At 52.5% G+C, this 20,329-nt stretch overlaps 1 protein-coding gene and 1 non-coding gene across 2 annotated transcripts in view; one reads left to right on the plus strand and one right to left on the minus strand.

The window, feature by feature from the left end:
• Window positions 1-20,329, minus strand: part of RAB11FIP5 (RAB11 family interacting protein 5) — an 89,701-nt gene that overhangs the window by 26,000 nt on the left and 43,372 nt on the right. Inside the window, exon 3 of the mRNA XM_019526268.1 lies at window positions 18,141-18,858. Coding sequence (XP_019381813.1) covers window positions 18,141-18,858 — 718 coding nt within the window. The remainder of the gene's footprint in view (window positions 1-18,140; window positions 18,859-20,329) is intronic.
• On the plus strand, window positions 735-807 carry TRNAR-CCG. The gene has a single exon. It is a non-coding gene; the product is annotated as a tRNA-Arg (tRNA).

Here is a 20,329-nt window from a genome sequence, read left to right on the forward strand (position 1 = left end):
CCCTTCCGACCCTAGAAACTATGAAACTATGAAACATTGAATGCATTTCCCATGGGATTAGCTCTGCGCTCGCAGAAGCCCTCCTGCACAGCCCGTCTTCCAGGACAGCCTGTCTCACTGGCTGTTCACGTGCATTTGTCACAAAGTGCCAGGAAAAGGGGAGAGAAATGCCTTTTTTTAAAGAAAAAACAAAAGAGGTGAGGACTGCAGGAGAGGGGCAAGGCTGAGAACCAGGGAGGTTTCTTTAGACATGATTTGAGTTTCCAGCTACCAGCATCCCCTGGATGCATACAGTCTCTGTGTTTGTTCACAAACCTACACCGAGTTTGAAGGACCCAACAGAGGACAGGACCCCTACCCAGGTGTAACCTACTCTATTCCAGCAGAGAATTACCCTGGGAAAGATTGGGGTAAAGCTACAGCAGCGTGCAATTCCCCTGGGACAGATGCAGCGTGTCTGTTCCTGTTTTGGGACAGCCAAATGCTCTTTGCACGCAAGCCGTTACTTGCTCCCTTGCTTAGTGGCCAAGAACAGCAGTAGCTCACTACCTAGTAGCTGCTCATTGTCTGTCTACTCTGGATCCTTAATGTAAATTATACCTGGGTCCAAAAACACCACAGATTACACTGCTGTAAAGGTGTTCCCAGTGCTGACTGCAAATACCCAGTGCAGCTAACACAGTCATATTGCACTGTACTGCAGTACTGCTATCACTGCATACATTTCTACTGCAGGCCCAGTGGCCTAATGGATAAGGCATCAGCCTCCGGAGCTGGGGATTGTGGGTTCAAGTCCCACCTGGGTCGATTTGGATAGCAACTTTTTGCACCACTTATTGGCATGGGTACAACAGCAACTGCCACCTGGAGGCATCCCAAGGGCCAGTCTTTGCTCTCAAGGTAACTTCAGCTTCCCTGCATCTGTGCAGGGGGCTGTACTAGCTGGCCCTTGACATCCCTTTCAGCAGGGAGAGCCTCTCTTATGCCCACTGCCGTTATCCCTACTTTCCGAATGGGAAAATTCAGACACAGGTGATCCGCCCCATCACTGGTATCAGCATCACTTTCATGCACAGGACGTGGGAGGAGCACAGAACCAGGCCTGCTGCCCGTGCTGCACGGACCAGGACAAGCGGGGAGAGACCCGGCCACATCTGCATGGACTCTGCAAAAAGGGGCAAGAAAACCCAGACCCTCTCATGCTTTGGGGCCTTGGCACCAGCTGAGCCCCTCTTCTGCACTTAAACGGAGCAGCAGCTCTAACAGCGTGCAGCAAGGCCACATCTACCTCCAGCTCAGTAGGTCCCCAAAACTGCTATAAAGCATCATCTCACCCCAGCTCCAACGCCCTTCAGAACTGAGCACGTGGAGCCAGTTTCTTCATGGCGTAAGGGGGATTTTGCTTGCTACCCCAGGGTTGAATCTGGCTCGCTGGTTCTGCTTGTGGGTTGGCATCACCATGGCACTTCTCTGGCTGCAAGTGAGTTGTGTCGTTCCCAATCAGCAAGGCACATTCATCAAGGGGCAGAACCCGATCAACATGGGTGAAAAATCAGAAAGCCAGAAAAGCCTGATTTCCACTTAAAAGTCAGGCGCAGGGCTGGCACTTTGGTGCTGCGGGCCAAGGAAGCTCGCCGGCACCCCCTGCTGCTTCCTAGAAGCACGGCAGCGGGGACAGAGACGGCATCTGGCTTGCGCGAGCAGAGCCAGACCCCTCGCTCCCCAGCCAGCTCTGCATTGCAAACGGCTCAGGTCACGGCAAGCAAACGCATGGCCCTGAAGTACGGACTCCTCCAAAACTGTGCGAGCTTTTCCCCAAAAGCACTCAGCATCACGTTTCTTCTGGAAAAGCAGAAACTCATGGAAGCCGATTTACACGCACGGGCAGACGGAGGGACTGCCGACCACTACCTGCTGCCTCCCTGCCTAGAAAATGGACAGGGTTAAGTTGCCTCCAGAGCTAGAGCACAGACCTTCACTCTCTACAAGGCAGCCCGTGAATGGCCACTAGCCCCTCTGGCATCTTTGTGGCAGAGATATGAAAGGATCCATTTCTAAACAGTGCCACGTAAGACGTTTTCCAGCGTGCAAAGCCAACTGAGAGAGGCAGGAGTGATGACAATTTACATTTCTGCCAGACGTGAGGCCAGCGACACTCCCCGCACGACACGCGGAGGCCTGGCACTACAAGGGCTCACATGCCAGCCTGGAGAGAAGGTACCTTTAGACCCCTCTCCACAGCTGGGACAGGCAGGCTCCTTGGGCTCCAGGGACGCCCTGAACCTGGGCTGGGCTCTCTCCAGCCGAAGGAACGAGCTCTTTGGAAACGGCTGCTCTCCAGCACCCCTCAGGAAGCAGATTTCCTGCTGAAATTTCCTCTGCTGCATTCACCAAGTCGGACACGAGAGGGAGCGTGTGCTCTGCACGGCCACACTGGAAAACCGTCTCCATTCAAAACCCCCAGAACTTCTCCCATTTCTGGGAGCAGATCAGTGAGCCCCCATGCACTAGCTACCCTGCCACTGGCTGAGGAAAGCCCATTCCCCCTCCACGAATGATGATGATTTCCAGCCCCCCCCAGCACCTTCACATCTGCCTGGTCCTTTGGAGTCCATAAGTTTCCTTGCTTCCCCCAGACACGTTCCATCTCGCCTGTGGGCAGCTGGCCCCTGCTTCCCTCCCACGTCGAAACAGAGCCTCTGGGTGCAAGCATCTCCCATGAAGACCAACGTGCTCTGGAGTCGGAGGGTCTGAGCACTGACCTGGGAGCCAGGAGACCTGGGTTGCAAGTCTGGCTGCAACAACGGCCTCCTCTGAGCCCTACCTGTAACAGGGGGATAATACTTCCTCCAGGCCTGCTGTGCCAGCGAGCAAGGGCATGTCACGGCAGGGCAGCTTCCCATAAGGGGCAGTGCCAGCCTTTCCCACCCACATGCCCCAAACGTGGAAATGCAGCAGCGAGGCTGCCTGTGATGTCCCTCGGGGGCTGCTCTCAAGCCCTGCGTCTCCAGCAAGCCCAAGTGCAGCCAGGTGGGTGACCCCAAAGCAGCCACACTGAGGTATCCGTGGGTTGAGATCAGGCAGATGGGGCATGCCGCTGTCCTCTGAGCAAATTGCCTACAGAGAGACAGGTGGGGAAGCATCACCTCCGCCTCCATGGGTCCTACAGATCAGAAGTGAAAGCAAGCAGAGTGCCATCAGCTTTGCTTTTGCAGCAAAAGGCCATCTGCAGACGCAGGGAACCAGTGCCCTCTCCCCTTCCCCACCAAATTCACACTCACTCAGCTCGCACTGGGAAGGTTTCTTCACAACCCGAAGGACTGAGCTCGAAGAAAAGATGCTGAGGCAGCTGACCGTGAGCCTGCCCCGCTGCCGGGGCAAGCTGCTCTCTGCTGAGGGCACGGGATTTTCAAAGCCCCGAACTCAAGACATCATTAACGACCTTGAACCTCAGGCCTGAAAAGCTTTATAACAGATGGGGATAGAGAGCGAGGTTCACCAGCCAGCTAAATGAATCAAAACAGCACGAGAGCGAGGAAGAGAGCCCAGGAGTCCTGACAGCTCGATGCTATTCTTAGTCATGTCTTTAGACGTGACGGAGCAAATGCTGAAGCCAGTGAGAAATGCTGCTAATACCTTCCCCGCCCCCCACAGTGAATACAGAACCATTGCTATGAATATTCCTGGCAACATCAGGCTCAAAGCAGCATCCAGCCCAGAAAAGCCAGGATGGGAGGGGAGAATACACCCTGCTATTTTTTACTCCCACCTAAATTAAAACCATCAACTTCAGTTGCCTTCTGTCCTGGGGAGGAAACTTTCCTTCCCTCTTTTCCCTCAAGGTCCTTCCTCTCTACGCTGCTCTCTCAGCACTCAGAAGAGGAAGGAAAAGTGCAAAGGCTGCTCAGAGCTACAACCCCTTTCACGGGGACCGGTACGAAAAGGGGCCACATTATGCCCGAGATTGTCCCATGCAGCTACTAAGGGCAGCAAACAACATGGTGTTTTCAGTCCCAACATTTAAAGGCCTTATAACCCCAACTCACTCATCAAGCTAATTTTGCAGGCAAAAACCAGCTGCTCAGTGCCTGTAGCCAAATCGGTGGCAGTGGTAGAAGCACGTCCCTGGAGCCCATCAGAGCATTACCTGCAGCGTGCTGAAGCTTTCGCCCCCTCCTGATGTGGAGACCTTCACAATGGGGCCTGAGCTGCAACCTGCTGGCTCCCTGACAGCTCAGGTCAGGACGTCTTGCCTCCAGTCGCTTTGAAATATTCTGTTTATCCTCCTAACTGAGCAGCCAGCAGCCAAGTCCTATCCATTCAGGTTGGCTCAGCGCTGTGGTCGATGAGGTGGGGACGCTGGCTTCCTAGACAGCACTTGGAGGTCTGCTCAGAGCACCCGAGAAGCCCTGGTGTTTATCTGAGGACAACCCCACAGGGCGTTAATCAGGGACTTTTGCTCGGGGAAGAAAAAAAAATAAATGCAGTATCTCCTGCAAGCAGAGGCAGGTCCAGGAGGTTGTAAAGAGGGGTATGGGAGCTGTGACCAGTGCTGCAGTGGTGGCTGCACCCCATGCTGTCGGAGCAGGAGCTGGGGGGCTTTTTAAAGTCCCCAAAGCAGGTATGAACCCCTTCCGCCTCATTGGTCTCTTTACTTACACCTCTGAGTGCAGGACACCAGCTCGTCGCCACTGTCCCTGCCCCTGCCCCTCTCCACCTGACCACGCAGGGAGCTGGGCTCAGCCAAGGACAGCGGCAACCAGGGTCTCCCTCCCTGCCCTGCTCCGGAGCTGGCAGGGAGGAGTCTGCCCATTGCTGCCACGCGCTGCTGTCCCCAGCTCAGGTGGAGGGGGCAGGAGTGGCTCCAGATCTCCCCCTGCCCCTGGGCCCGCCAGGAGGGGAGATGCTGCTGGACACAGAGGGCAGGGAAGGGGTGCAGAGCCGGTGGGAAGGGAGGAGAGCTCTTACCTGCTTTGGGGACTAATAAGAAGTCCTGACTGTGACTCCGGTGGCGTTGTCTGAAAGGTGGGGGGTTGCAACTGGATCCACCCCTGCCTCCAAGCATCTTCTTGAAATTTGCTATGGGCCTCTCTCATGGCAGTGTGTGCCACAGTCAAATGACCCACGTTTACCCCAGGATCAGGCCAGCCTGCTCTCGCATACCACGTCTCATCAGCACATCTCAGAGCTCTCCTCAAGGGACGTCAGTCGCATGACCCCATTCCACAGATGGGGAAACCGAGGCACAAAGTACTCTATCGATCGAGGCTGAAAGCCCTGACCTGGGCATGTGCCTGTCTGCAGGAACAAACCCCAGCGTGGCGTGGCATGGCATGCTCTGCCCAACCCCTTTCCTAGAAGGTACCGCACTGGCATAAGAATTTGGTAAATCTCTAGCCACCACCAGCTTGAGATGCTGAACACGCAGGACGCCGACACGAAGCCTCACGCCTAGATGGAGAAGGTGCCAGCCAGGCCTGGCCCCCAAGTGCTTTACGCCAAGATCTCCATCACCAGACCCTGCACCCTGCGGGCCGCCATGCCCCCCCTCCTTGCTGCCGGCCGGCCATCTGCCAGGCCTGCTTGCTAACTCACTTTATTAGGAGTACTAAAAACACTCTTTATTAAGAGTGCACAGCCAGCCAGCACAGCAGTGCCTGATCTCCCCCAGGCCTCCGGGCACCACCACAGTGCAAATCAATGAGACTCGCTGTGCTCCTATGGGGCGGTCATTAGCAAGTCCGGCATAAATTGGCAGGCAGTCAGTCAAATGGCTTTATCTCCGGCCCCAGGCTCTTGGGGAAAGTCCCATATCTCAACTCCACCCTGCCCTATCAGAAATCAGAAATGGCCCCAACCACCCACAGGGCATTTCTTCTCTTAAATACCATGATCTCAGTACAAATTCGGAAAGCAACGGCACCGCTTGGAGCTTTATCGAGAGCTCCACCCAGGCGAGGGGAAAGAGCGTTATCTTTTAGCTTCTGTTTCCAGGCCAGGAAACTGGGGCATGTGAGACTTGCTCAAGGCCTCGGTAGCTGAGCAAAGGGCATTGACTCTCATCTGCCTCTCCTCCGCAGCTGTTCAGCAGCACTATCACCTTCCTCCAAACTGTCTCTTCTTTAAAAAAAAAAACAAACCACCTTTGAACTCAGTCCATCCCCGGCTTGCTTTGCCCCCTTCACTATTGCCATGTTTCTCTGTGGATAAGCTATTGCCCTTGTTTTTAGGGGACTCCAAACTTCCCCTGCAAAGCACCCAGCACCAGTCAGTGCTCTGCAAACAGCTTCCCCTGTGGCCATCCACCTTGGGCACAAGGGCCTGGATTCCCCTTGCCGATCCCCGCTTAGTAATCCCATGCTCACGTCTGTTCTCATGCAAAAAAGGTCCAAAGCATGCAGCCCCATTCTCCCTAGCACGTGAGAAACATTTTTCCTTCACACGCTCAGATCATAGCTTAAACACACTACGCCTGGGGGAGCCGTGCACATGCAGTCGCCGCTTGCATCGCTTTGAAGATGCTGACTCAGACCTCGCTCCCTTAATGGGAGGCACAGATCCATCAGCCAAAGCAAACAGCGGGTCCCTCTCTGCCCTGCTTCTTTGGCATCATTTCAGATTCTATTTCGGCATCACGAGAGCCAAAAAAAAAAAATAAAGAGGTTGAAGACCCTCTGCAGGAGGGTCTGAACAGCAAAGCCGGCGGGTAACGACAGTCCGATTTCCCCTACTCCTTGCTGTGCTGCAGGATGGCTGCAGCCCCCCAGCAGAGCAGCTGTCACCCCAGGAGCACAGCACCTGCATGGAAGGAGATGGAGAAAGCCACAAGCACATGCATGCAGAGACATGGAAAGGACAAACCCCCGAATCCACAAGCATCATTATGTGGGGCACAGTGAGGATGGGAAGAGCCTGGGTGACGACGAGTGAGGAGCCCAGGCCTCAGTGGCTCCTTGGCTGTCCAGGCACCCGCTGCCCCTGGCATTGCTGGCATTTCCGCCCAGCCTTGCTAGAGAAAAGCAAGCGTCCCCCAGGTGTTATGTCCCTGGGAGCTTTTTTGAAACCAGAGGAGAAAGCCCCACAGAGAAGGGACAAGACAAGAAACCAAGAGAGAGGACAGATATCACTTTGCTAAGGGGCAGGGATGGGTGTGAAGGGAGGTGCCGCATGGGAGCTGCAGTCAGGACAACTCCATACAGGCTGCCACCTCTTTGCAGACAGGGGCCATGTCTCCCCACCTCCTCATGCAGTGCCCAGCATGAGACCCCCGTGCTGCACTGGGGCTTTGGGGAGCTGCCAGCAAAGTGGCATGCACTGGCTGCTGTGTGCTCAGTGCCCCTGGGGAACAGGGTGCTTCTGGCACTGCATTTTGCACCCCCAAGCCCCCCTATCACACTGGCGCCCCAGGAACAGGGCATGGAGCGTTTCCCCCTCCCACGCACCCCAATGTGAAGCAAGCAGCTTCCCCCCTTTCTCTGCCCCTGCTACATCCCGACATCCTCACTGCCGTGTCCCCCCGGACGGCTGGTGCTGGGGCGAGTCAGGCTCCCGGGGGCACTCGCTCACCTTCAGCTGGGAAGGTGCTCAGTGCAGCAGGTCCAACAAGATAAGGGCAGCCCCAGAAATGGGAAAGGCTGAAAAAGATGCCTCAAGTTGCACTGAAAAAGTGGGTGCCTGTGCTCAGTGGCTGGGGTTGAAGAACTGGCCGGGATCTTTTTGCTGCAGTTTCCCCAGCTGAAAAGGGGGAGCCATACCCCACTTATTTCATTTCCAGGGGATGGGATACTTAATCCCCGCCCAGCTTCAGCTCTCGGACATGGAGCCACCCCCTGCGCTCTGAGAAATCTTGTTTCAAGGACCTGGCACTGGGCTTTACTGGCCATACAGAAGGGTCAGTGGCCCAGAAAAAACAACAGGGCCTAATTCTCCTACCCCCTGCATGTCACCATTTTGTTTTCCTCCACCCCGGGATTAAAGAAAGCAAGGCAGATTTAACATGCCAGCAAGGCAGTATTCCCCCTTTACATCCACTCTGCACAGCTGGGATTAGCTAAATAAGCTGGAGGAGGAAAGGCTAAACACCTTGATGAGTCCGGCAGAGCCCACAATATATTGCACCCCAGGCTATTCAACAACTATCTCCCTCCAGACCTTTTGCAAACTGATTCTGCTCCGTAATTCATGGTTCTCCAAGGATACAGACTGCTGTGTCTTTAAGGCAACTTCATTTTAAGGCTAATGAGGGTGTTTCTGTAGCTGTGATTTACCCATTAATCCCATCTTAATGGCACTTCAAAACTCTACCAGCTGACAGCGAATAACATGCACTTCCTTCCTCCTTATAGCCTGCAACAATCAAAGCAAAGAGGAGGGGAATGGATTTCATAGCTGGGCTGGTAAGTTGTCAAGACAATTTTACCAGGATCTGTGAATGGGAGTTTTATTGTTAAAAATACAACACCCCCCACAAAAAAAACCAGAACCCCTTTCCAGCTGCTGTATTCCCCCCACAGCTGCCAGCTGTCCCACCCAGGTTCCCAGCTCCAAAATGCCCCTAACAACTCCCACACAAGCAGAGATTTCCAGCTTGACCCCTGACAACTCTTCTCTGAGCCAAGAATCATTTGTCAATTGAAAGTACAGGGCTAATGTGAAGGAACTCCAGTCTTGTATTGAAAAGAGAGCTGAGAAGCTCCTGCAGCGATTTAATTTTCTGATTGAATTCAATAAAGCCCGAGCGTCTGCCTGCAGCTGGCACAAAATTGCTGCAATGCTGCAGGAGCCCGGCTCCCCAGCTACAGCCCTGAAATCCATTTGCTACACCATATTTCAGGTGCGTCCCATGAAGTAAGCCAGAGACAAACCCAAGTCCTCAACTAGCAAGACCCATTTTTGGGACACTTATGTGACAGTTGTTTGTAACAGGATCCATGCACGATGCCCTTGATCTCGTTAAAAATAACGATGAGAAGCTCTGTTTCTCTGCCAACTATTGAAGGTTAATGTGGAAAGGATAGCCAGCCCACCTCTCAGGAGGAAGAACCATGTGTGTGGGGTGGAGGGGGGGGTCTATCTCTCAAGGACCACGAATCCAACCGTCTTAGGGTACAGACACAAAAACGACTTACCGCTGGGAAAAGGGGATGGGACCTGACCACTTCTGGTTGCTCCACATTAACTGCCCATGTGCATGCGCTAGTCTAACCCCATGGTAAGTGGGAGCTAATCTGGGGTAAACCAGCCCTCCGTAAAATGCTACTACAGGGCAAGAGCCAGCATGCAGGCAGCTATTGTGAAGTAGCTGGTGTGCAATAAAGCCCCTTCCCCTTTTTACCTTGTGGCAAGATATTCATATGTCTTTACCCTTTGCTGCCTGTGGGTTTCTGAACGAAGGAACACCGTTGCTTGCAGCACCAGAAAGCTAAACTAGAAGTGAAGCAGAAAGGGTCTGCCACTGACTGCCTGCACAGCCCTGGGCCAGTCCCTGCACCTGCCCTACCCCGGGATGTCAAACAGTTGCTGAAAATTGGTTCACACAGTGCTATGGGGAGCCGGCCTCGAACCAGACACACAGGGCTGGGAGGGACTCCTGTGCTCAAGTCCCAGCCCCGGTTTTGCAGGCACCCCCTTGATACAACCCCTTCCAGAAACCAACCAAGCTCACGGGTGAAGGCAGCTCCAAAACATCCCTCCCTGGATGGTTGGAGCCCACTTTTCACTTCTAACCTGAGCTTATTCATGAGTTTGCAGCAACAGAGAAGCTGGAAGTCAGAAAAAAAAACCAAAAAAAAAAAAAAACCAACTAGGCACTGATCAGTTGGGTTTTATTTGCTAAACATATAAGAGAAGCAAAACCTAGATTTGAGGACCATCTTCAGAACAGGATTTGGGAGCCCAGGTCCCATGGACTGAGTAGGAGATGGGATCCTACAGCACTTGGACACTCTTGGGAAGTTTTATCCACTACAAGTTGGGAGCAAAAACTAATCTTGTGCTTAGCCTGTGGGAGATACTGAACAGCAGGTCCCAGGACAGCAGCTGGAGCTGCTAACACAGTCACTGAAGGCAGCAAAAACAGTCTTAAGTAAAGGCTGCTTTTGGAAAGGGTTTGTATTTCACTCCCATACCATTTGCTGTGGTTCCCTGTGTCCAAGGCCTCCTGTGACTGAAGACAGGACCCCATTTTCTACCATAAAGGAAAGAGATATTTGGATTTTTTCTTTCTCGCCCCCTTCCGCCCTTAAAAACCAGCCTAGAAGCATACTAGACTTTATCAGGCAGGTCCATGCACAGGAAGCATAACCTGCTGTTACTAGATAACATCGTAGGAAAGTTTTTTTTGGTATTCAAACCAATTGTTTCAGTACCTCAAATAAACCAGACCCAGCTTCTCCCTCACACACCACCCCGACCCCATGGGCCACGGCTCTTTCCAAAACATCCTCATTTTTAAGTTTGCAGAGAGCAAATAAACAACCTCTTCCTCCAGTTTCCATTCAATCCCACGTTGCAAACCTAAACCACTACATACGTAATTAGGACGCAGGATGCATTTAGCGCTGAGGATGCAGTACGACACAACTGACTTAGTCATTTTCCTTAACAAGGCAATGATTCTCAAGCGGGGTGCTGCAGTACCCTGGGGTGCCTGGAGATTTTTTTTTTTTTTTTTTTTTTAACAGGGGTGCCACATAATGCTGGCACTGTTACATGAGCAAAAACGATTCACAATATAAACCCAGAGATTTCAAAGAGGAATCCCCAGTGTTAAAAACATGCTGACTTATCGAGGCCTTCCCGAGTTCTTTGCAAAAGAAAAATTGCTCCAGTGCTTTTCTGTAGTCAAAAAATGAGTGAAAAAAATAAGAGCTGGCATTTTCCAAATCTAAAAAGATTGAAAACTACTAAGATAAGGTTATCAGGGCAGGTATATGGAACAAATTAGCACAAAAACATAGCTCCCTTTAATGATACACTCAGCTCACACCAATGTGGATGGGTTTGCCTCTGGTAGCACCAGCTAAGGCAACAGGATCCATTTGAAATCAGTCATTAGCATGGGAGCAAGACGTGGATCCTGGCTCCCAGACCTATGCTCAGTCCATTGGCCCACGCCTTTCCGCTTGGATTACAATGCTGTAGGGCAGTGAGCAGAGCACAAAGCAGACCACAGACCAGGAGCAGGAAAAACACGGCATGCGGAAACAGCCGCGTGATCCCTGGCCCACCAGGTGATCCCATCTGGCCTGCAGAGCCCCTCCAAAAGCCATAAGATAATTATCATCAGTCCCAGTCCTTGGCTGCCCCTCTGCAAACTGGTGCCTTGGTACAGGAGGAGCCAGCACCCGCTGCAGCAGCAGCTCCGGGTCCACCCCAGCCTGACCCACCCCACCCCACCCCAGCCCCAAGGGAGGGGGCAATGGAGACCAGAAGCTTTTGCCTGTAGACTCATTCTGCGGCTATTTCCCAGCCCTCCCTCCCTGCTATAGTAGAAATTCAGGTAAGGGCCCCATGGGGCTGGGGGCCAGGGACTCAGGGCCATGTGTTATGGGGGCAGGCTGGGCTGGCCTGCACAATGCTGCTACATGAGGCTGGGGACTCAGGTGGGAGCGCAGGGAACCACACACTATGGGGCTGGGCCAGCCCTGCACACTGCTGCCACGTGGGGCAGAGCATGGGAGCTGCACGCTATGGGGCCAGGCGGAGCTGACCCTGCATGCTGCAGCCACATGTGGCTCCAGGGGCTACCCCCCCACACATGCCCCTACCATACCCACACCCCACACACATACCCACCCACACGTCCCCACCATACCCACACACCCCCATCCACATGCACCCACAAACCCTAGACTCCACCATAGCCACAGCCACATCCCCCCACCTCCTATACACACCCACCCACACACTCCACCCCAACCATACCCCACACCCCCACTCCCTACACACACCCCACCCACATACCTCCATTCCCCATACATATACCTACCCACACCCCCCCAACATACCCACACCCCACACTCTCCCATACATATCCCATCCACCATACCCACACTCTCCCATACACCCCCCCATACCCCAGCCTCCACCATACCGATACCCCACACACACTCCCACCCCTATACACACCCACACCCACCCCTACCTCCCAACACAATTTATAAGAGTAAGACTTTATCTTGAGCTATTATGCGATCCCCTCTATATATGCTATGCAAACGCATATAGATCAGGGCAAAAATAATTTTTTAAATAAAATTCAAATAAAAGTAGATGTTTGATTTTTAGCATATGCTTTAAGTTTTCTTTCCAGTTCCAAGATGGCAATCCTCTCCCTCCTCCCCACTCCCAGAAGGGGTACTTCTGTGGGGAGCATGGATTTCCATTGGCAATGGTCCCAAAATGGCAACCGCTTATCAAGGGGCAGAGCTACCCTTGCACCTGACAGCTCATTAAACTTGTTAAGCAGCCCTCCAGCCAAAAATCACTGCCCACTCCTGCCCTAGACTCTTGAAACCAATGCCCCATGGGGGTAAGCCTTTTTGCAAACTCCCCATGCGGCTTGAAGAAAGGAAAGGTGAGTGAAGCAAATCCCTCCTGACCCCAGCTCAGATGCATGCTCATTAATCCTTAACTAAAACCTTTTTCTAATTACAGGCCTTCAACCCATGAAAGGCTGATCCAGAGAACCTGGCAGGGACGGCTACTGAGCCCAGCAGTGCCCTCATCCTCCCTGCTGTTACCTGGGGCAGGGTGCAGGGTGGATCTTGGTGTCCCTGGCTCTGTGCCTTGTAACTGGGCATGAGGGTTTGAAGGGGTGATTTTGGGGAATCCTGAATGATTGGAAGTCCTGCTCCACTCCTGTGTTCCTATGATGCCATGTGGACAGGTCTTGTTGACCTGTGGCTAAGTGAGATGGTGCTAGGAAGGGGAATATGATTCCAGTAGTTACTTATTGCAGGGAATGGAGCGAGAGCTTCCAGGACCAGAGCCAAACCTTCTCAACAGTGGGGTCCAAGAGGGCAGGAAGTAACTACCTAACTCAGTGAAGCAGAGCCCGCGGGACACGACCCGGGCTCTTCCCTTCTGCAGGCAAAAAGTTACCCGCACTTCAGATCCCGAGTGAAAACTACAATGGCCATTGCTGTGCGTGTTACCACTGCACATGCTTCCATCCACATCCCATGCCTTAACAGCAAGGTGTTTTTTGCCTTTAAGACACAGGCAGCAGCAGAACACGCGCTGATCCTGTAGCTGTTCAGTGAAACTAATGCAGATGTAGACAAAGCTTATCAACTCTACCATAGCCCTGATCTCACCTCTGCGGCATGACCCCTGGGAGACGATCCAGTGCAAAGGAGGTGCATAAGGCTGCTCTGGAGAAGACGTAAGGCAAGGGTTTGATTTTAATTAAATAGGGAAGTAGAGGAAACATGCAGTGATTAAGGGGTTTTTTTTTTATTCACACCAAAGCTCTAGGTAAGGAATGCAGAATTGAAGGCTGCAGGTGGATGTCACCAAAAGGGCAGAGTTAAGGCTGTTTTGGCAGCACAAAGAATCATAGAAAATGAGGGTTAGAAGGGACCTCAGGGGGTCACCAGGACCAGCCCCAACTGCATCATCACATGTGTTTATGAATCTCTGGTTAAGAGGCTCCCGCTAATTTTCTCCTCCAGTTCTGCGCCATGTTAGAAGAACACGGCTGAGAAATAATCTGTGAGGAGATGTGACAGAGCATGTTCAAAGCTGCTCGTTCGTTCCAGGTGACTGGCATCTGAAGCCACGGGTGAAAGGGAATTGCTAAAGGTTAATACACTGCAGCTCTCCGGACACCTGCAAGTCACCTACTTCCAGGCTGGCAAGACAGAAATGTGCAGGGGGAGGTAATGCCATTTAAATCCCAAACCGTGGTTCTCCAGGGCTCATCAAATCTCCCGTTAGTAGCCCACACAGCATTCAAGAGGGGTGTCAGGACTACCTATAAGTAATCCTGTCCACTTCGATATGAGACCCCCTTCTCCAAAGCTGGCCCAGCCACTGGCCGCCTCAACCTACACAAGGGAGGTTCAACCTTGAATATATCTATTTTAATTTCTCCCCATCATTTTGCCAGTCTGTCCAGCAGAGTTGAGATCAGTGTCTGCCACCATATCACGGCAAATCTGTGCTCGCTGACCTCCTTTTTTCTTGGTTAAGCTTGCAAGTAAAAATCATGTAGAAGGTCAATTGTGAGCATTACATGGGAGAAGAGCAAGACGCTCAGGTACAGCTCTAATGGAGCTCCTGGTTCAAAACTGGGACTTACAAACCAAAACTCTTGGGTTTTTCACTGCATATGTAGACTCGAGTGGGTCGCACCTGTGCCTCAGTGCTCAGCCTGCCCTACCTCAATGTGTGAGCAAGTACACCGCAATCCCCCTTACAGTAATCTCACCAAGACGCCAGGCAGCATATCCAGTGATCCTTTGGGCTGCTGTAAGATGAGCCACTTCATGATGCCTTCCCACCGAATTATAGGAGAATGTATCTGCCTTCCTAGGAACACAGAGCAGCATTTTGGGAAGGCGCAGGAGGACTATCCACACATGTGGTTTAGTGGATCCTCACAGCCCCGTGGGTGGTTTACCAGGCTAAGTGAGAGCAGACCAGGCTCTATGTCTTATCAAGCTTGCTAGCCTAAGCTGAAGGCACTGCTAAACCCAGGCAAGAGGATTTGGGTGGGGAAAGGGTTGGCAAACCCTGATTACGAGTCCAGGGTAACTGCAGTGAAGACAGCCTGACTATTCAAGGCCATGTTTCCTCTTGGCTGGATGAAAAGCTGCCCCTCTCCCCAGCCACCCCAAAAGACAGACTCCTGTGGGAGGTGGATGAGGCCCTTTCTGACCACAGCACATACTCTTTTTCCCAAATAAAGGAGTGTAGCTGTGATTATTTGCCCAGGTCGACCCTCACTGCTCAAGGAGATACCATGCCCACCTTACCTGGACTCAGGCACCACAGGCTTGTCCTGCTTACCTATACCCACGAAAGCTCAGGTATACATAGGCAGGCAAGGTTCTTTGAGCAGAGGTGATATCTTTGATTAGTTGGAAAAAAGTGCACCCAAAATCTGGCTAAGAACTTTGTTCCAACGACTCATCAGGGTTTGCCAACCCTCTCCCCACCCAAATCCTCTTGCCTGGGTTTAGCAGAGCCTTTAGCAGTACCAACGGTCTAATAAAAGATATCACCTCTACCCAAAGAACCTGGCCTGCTTGTGTCATTAAACCAACACGCCAACAACCAAAAACCCAGCAGGCATACACAGGATTTTTATTTATACTGACATCCTGGGGAACACTCAGGCAGTGGCTTTGTTAGGATAAAACTAGAAACCCCCCTGCATGGGAATTCAGAGTTCAAGCGCACCAGCCCTCCTGACCTGTGGTTTAGAAACAGATCCCGAATACCCAGCCCCAGCCTGCTGCCCTGCACTCATCTATAGCCCCCATATGAGCAGGGCTTACATGATACACAGAGGCATCAAACAGGCGCCAACAAAGGATTTCATTTCACATCTCACTCTGCATCCAAAGGCCTGGACCCTGACCTGGATCCACAGCAGCTGTTGCAGCTAATCACACCCACGGCTCCAGCAGCCCAAGCAATGAGTGGAAGGAAGTCTCCCTCCGCCTCCTACAGAGAGGGACCTCCGGCATGCTTCATCCAAAAATAGTCCTAAAGCTGCCTGCAGCCCTGGCATTAAGAGCAGTGCTGGCTGTGTGGCAGTGTTCCTACCTGCCATGTATGAGATCTGAGTTCAAGTCCTGGCTGGGGTGAGTGAGCTAACAAGAAGCAAATCTTGTGATGGAAAGGGCCTTATTGTGTTTTTTGGGGGTCGGGCTAGAAGATCTACTAGGTCCCTTCCGACCCTTAATCTATGAATCATTTCGTTGCCCTTGTCTGGGGCGTCAGTGGTTCTTGCGGCCCAACCTGACCAGCTTTCTTTTTGAAGGGGAGACCCCAGGCCATGCAGTGGAGCTCATGATAGAGAAGCTGGTTCTTTACGAGTCTGTGTGTCTGCACCGGGGTTTACAGGTGGGGCACTCCCGAGCAGACGCAACTGCTCCAGGCCACTTGTGGATGGTGAAAAGCAACAGGGAGGCATCGGCAGACAGTAGCTCAGGGGGATCCAACTCACTGCACCCCATGGGAAGCACAAGCCACCTCTGGTGGCAAGCCAGCACAGCTGCCAGATGTGCTCACAGCCCCATTTATCCTGCTGTCGATTTTAGTTGTCAAAGGCAAATGAAGGCCCTGCACTTGGTGGCAGGCAGGGGAGTAAGCTTCACCCCCTGGGCGCCAGCAGCCACACAGACCAGCGCTGCAGGCCATAATTTAACCATTCAATCCCGGGGCCACCACTTGGCCAGCCCTGTTCTTGCAGGCACTTTGCAACGGGGGCAAGGAAGGGAGTTCAGTGATAACCCCCTGTCCTGTTAATTCAATGCAGCAGCTGACCCACCTGTTGCCCTCGTGGCTCCACGTTGCGGCTCCCACAAGTCAGAAATGTTCACACTCCTGTATTTTATGATGCACTGAAAACACTTCCTTAGCTACAGGCCATGGGACTGAAAACACTTCCTTAGCTACAGGCCATGGGTTTGTTGAAGCGACTGCGCCAGGGCCGGGCTGAGCCGGGCCGTTATGACGCCTTGCTCCACTTGTGCCAAAGCATGCCTACAGTCAATCCAGGTCTTGGACCCTGATCCCTCAAGCTAGGGTCCAAAGCAACCAGCCCTCCCTCCCGGGATGGCTCAATGGGCTGTTCTGCAAACCTGGCAGACATCAGGCCTGCATTAAATTTGCAGAGTGCCTTACAGCGACGGGTCCAAGGCATGCTATGAATTGTCCCGCAGCCTCCCCAAGGTACCACCCTCATCCCTTTTCCCCTCTGCTGCTCTGCTCCCTGCCCTATCTGCCACTATGCTTCCCTGCCTTACAGTGCCATAGCTGTGACGGTGCCTTACAAAGTAACTTTCAGTGCCATAGATGATACCGATAAGGAATTTAAGAGAAATGAGGTTTCTTAAAAACCCTCAGGAAGTCCCCGTAAGAAGTCTGCTGAGATTTAACCAAATCTGCTTTCAGAACAGATGCAGTTAAAACAAATCCAGTGTCTAATCTCTGACAGAAGCCATAACTCCCTCCTCCTGCACAGGTCTCCCCAAGCTTTCAGTCATTTTTACTGCTGCCCCCGCATCTTTTTTCTCTCTCTGAGCGGTCTACTTTTCTAACGATGCATCGATCAGAAAGGAACATGCTCCTGGGTGAGTCTCTGCACACAGGAAAGAGAGGTTCCCTGAAATGGGTTAGGAATGGTTGAGTGAGGACACGTGAACAAGAAGCTCCCAAAAGACCGAGCAGGGGAAAGGTCACAACGAACAGACACATTTGACCGACCGCAGCACACTCAAAGCACCAACCAAATGCATTAGGAGACCCCGGTGGCCACACCTGCCAGCCTAATGGAGCAGAACAGACATGCAGAGGTGGGCAGGGATCATTTAAAAAAAAGTGTGAGGAAGTGAGGAACAGGATTTGTAGGTCCACAACATAATCAGAGGCTCAACCATGACGCTCTGTGCCACCTGCTTGGCTAGGAGCGTAGCAGGTTTGAAGGGAGGGATTGTCACAAACGAGTTAAAGCAATTAGACATTCACAACTGGGAGGGGGCAGGGAGGGAGACTTGGGTGAGACACTTCAGAAATATCGATGCGCTCCAAAATACCACACCCGGGGCAGCAAAGCACCTCCCGGCGTACTTTTCACAATCGCTACCGAGTTATACCTCCACACCCCAGTGACAACAGCAAGTGTCATTAAAGAGTCGGGGAGACACAAGCCCAGAAGGGTGAACAGACTTGCCAGACCCACGTCAGTTGGCTTGTGGCACAAGCAAGACCAGACCCACAGACTGGGCCCCCCGTCCTGGGCTTTAGCCACAGGACTGCCGTTCCCCCTTCACCCCACACGTCATCTGAGCCAAGACTAGAAGTATGCCTAAGTTGGGGACACAGCTTGGTTGCAGATCTACTGTGGTCCCTGGAGTGAAACTATAAGGACAGCTTGTGCAGTCCACACTCCCAGTGCTACTGACCTGGGTTTCTGAGAAGGCTCTTTGGTGTCCTTCGAGCTAAACCAGCTGGTCTTGCTCTTCTCTTCTCCAGCCATCACCTGAGAAGCCTGGGTGGTTCCCTGCTTCTCCCCCGAGCTCTTCTCCCCTGCATCCGCCTTGCCTCTGTGGTGGAAGAGGCCACCTCTTGCCTTCTTGTCTTCCTTCCTGCCTTCCTCTTTTGCAGGCTCTGCAGAGAAGACCATCGGTGTGGTGATCTGCACAGGCTTGGTCTCTACGCGCCCAGCTTCTTCCATCCTGGCTCGGCCGAGGTGGTTGTTGAGGGTGACGGCTTTGGTTGAGACCTTGAGCTCCTCTTGCAATACCAAGCTAGGAGGAGAGGGAATGAACCTGGGCTCTTCCTTCGGCTGCATCTTCTCGAAGCTGCTGCCTCTCCACGACGGCTCTTGGGAATCAGGGGGGAAGGGGATGGGGCTGAAGCCCTCCTCGGGCCTTTTGGCAACATTTTGTAGAGGCACGGACAGAGGCAAGGAGCTTTGCTGGACAGACATGGGGCTCTTTGGTGTGGGTTCGTCGCTGTAAATGTGGCTTCCATTGATGCAAAGAGAGGACCTGGAGACAGGCTCGTTCTTTGGCTTCAGGCTTTGGATGGATTTCGACTCGGGTACTGTGCTGACCTGGGAGACTTCATCGCTGAACGCTCGCTTGTGGGTCAGCTTTGGAGATGGCAGATAGTCTTTCACTGGAAGAGAAAAAGGGGCACCCATGAGACTGTTTGCCTGGAAGAAGCTGAGTCAAACAGCAACATCACCAGGCCAGGCGGGAACTCCCTCCCCACCATGGACACTGTGTTGCCTGACGGAGGGGTTTTGCGTCTTCCTCTGAAGAACTGGATGTTGGACACAGCTAGACTAAGCTTTGACTAAGGTACAGGGTTGTTCTCCTACCAGTCTCAGCTGCCTGGCAGGGCTGGCTCTGCGTGTGTGTGCACAGAGGTATGATCCACTTCCTAGGATCCTCTGAGCTTATATTAACCTAGCAGCCTTCATCTCCCCTGCTTTTTACTTGCTACATGGGGTGTTTTTCTGTGGCTCTAATGTATACAAGGGGCTGGAGGGCATCATTTTTAGGACTCGCTGGAGAAATGGCTGCCTATGAATGCTAGAGACTGCGCTCAAAGGCTACGGAGCCTCTTCCCAGTCCTGTCTTCTCCGGATCGTAATGAAGTCACTGTAAGCTGTGCATGATCCTGTCTTTGGCAGGGGGCTGGACTAGATGACCTCTGGAGGTCCCGATCTCTGTATGATTTCTACGACAATGACGGCAATTGGGGCATGAGCACTTTGCCAAACAAGTGACATCATTTCCTCCCAATATGATCTCACTGCAGATTTTATAAGAGGATAAAACCCCAGTCAGAGAGGCAAGAAGCTCTCCAAAAGGATCATAAGTGGATTTGTGCTGAGGTGTGGGTTATATGTATTAGGGGGGAAATGTTCCTCTAGGACCCATACAGTACATTACACCACTGCAGAGAATGGTGATGGTTTTTAGGAGGCTGCCACACAGGATGGGGAAATGTGACGGCACTTTTGCATGCATTTGTTCCTATTTCCAGGTCACACAGCAGCTGAATACACCCAGCAGGTTTCTATCATTAGAAAATCCAGAAAGGAGAGCGGCATGGCGTGAAACGGGGCACATCAGAGCGATCTCCCCATTCAATGAGGATTCACAGATCTCCCCGCTGAGAGGCATACACTGCGTGTGGGGATCAAAGCTGCTGTCACACTCATCCTTATCCCAGGTAAAGACAATAAAACAATACAGGAACCCCATCCCAAAAGAGTCACCACTGTTCAGCCATGGGGCTTTGTGCATCTGGGCACTGGGTACATTATATTATATATATATTAATTATATGCAATCACTTTGCAGTACCCAGCATCCCTATAGCATAGACCACCATTCCTCCCACTTCCATCATAATAGGGTGGCACCATTTTCCTTTCCAAATGGGCTTCACCAGACACCCGCTCTCCCCACAAAGAGAATTATTCCTTTGGAAGGGTGCTGCTCTCTCAGCTCAGGTTTGGGGACCGTGTTCAGGAGTGTAGTCTGGTGTGCTGAGCCCTGGATAGGAGCCCTCCTCCCCAGGTGCACTGCCTTGCCTTGCGGTTACTGCACCTTGTCAGGTGTCTCCAATCTGGCAC

This window comes from Gavialis gangeticus, unplaced genomic scaffold (assembly GCF_001723915.1).
Source record: "Gavialis gangeticus isolate Ggan-Ray unplaced genomic scaffold, GavGan_comp1, whole genome shotgun sequence".
Lineage (NCBI taxonomy): Eukaryota > Metazoa > Chordata > Crocodylia > Gavialidae > Gavialis > Gavialis gangeticus.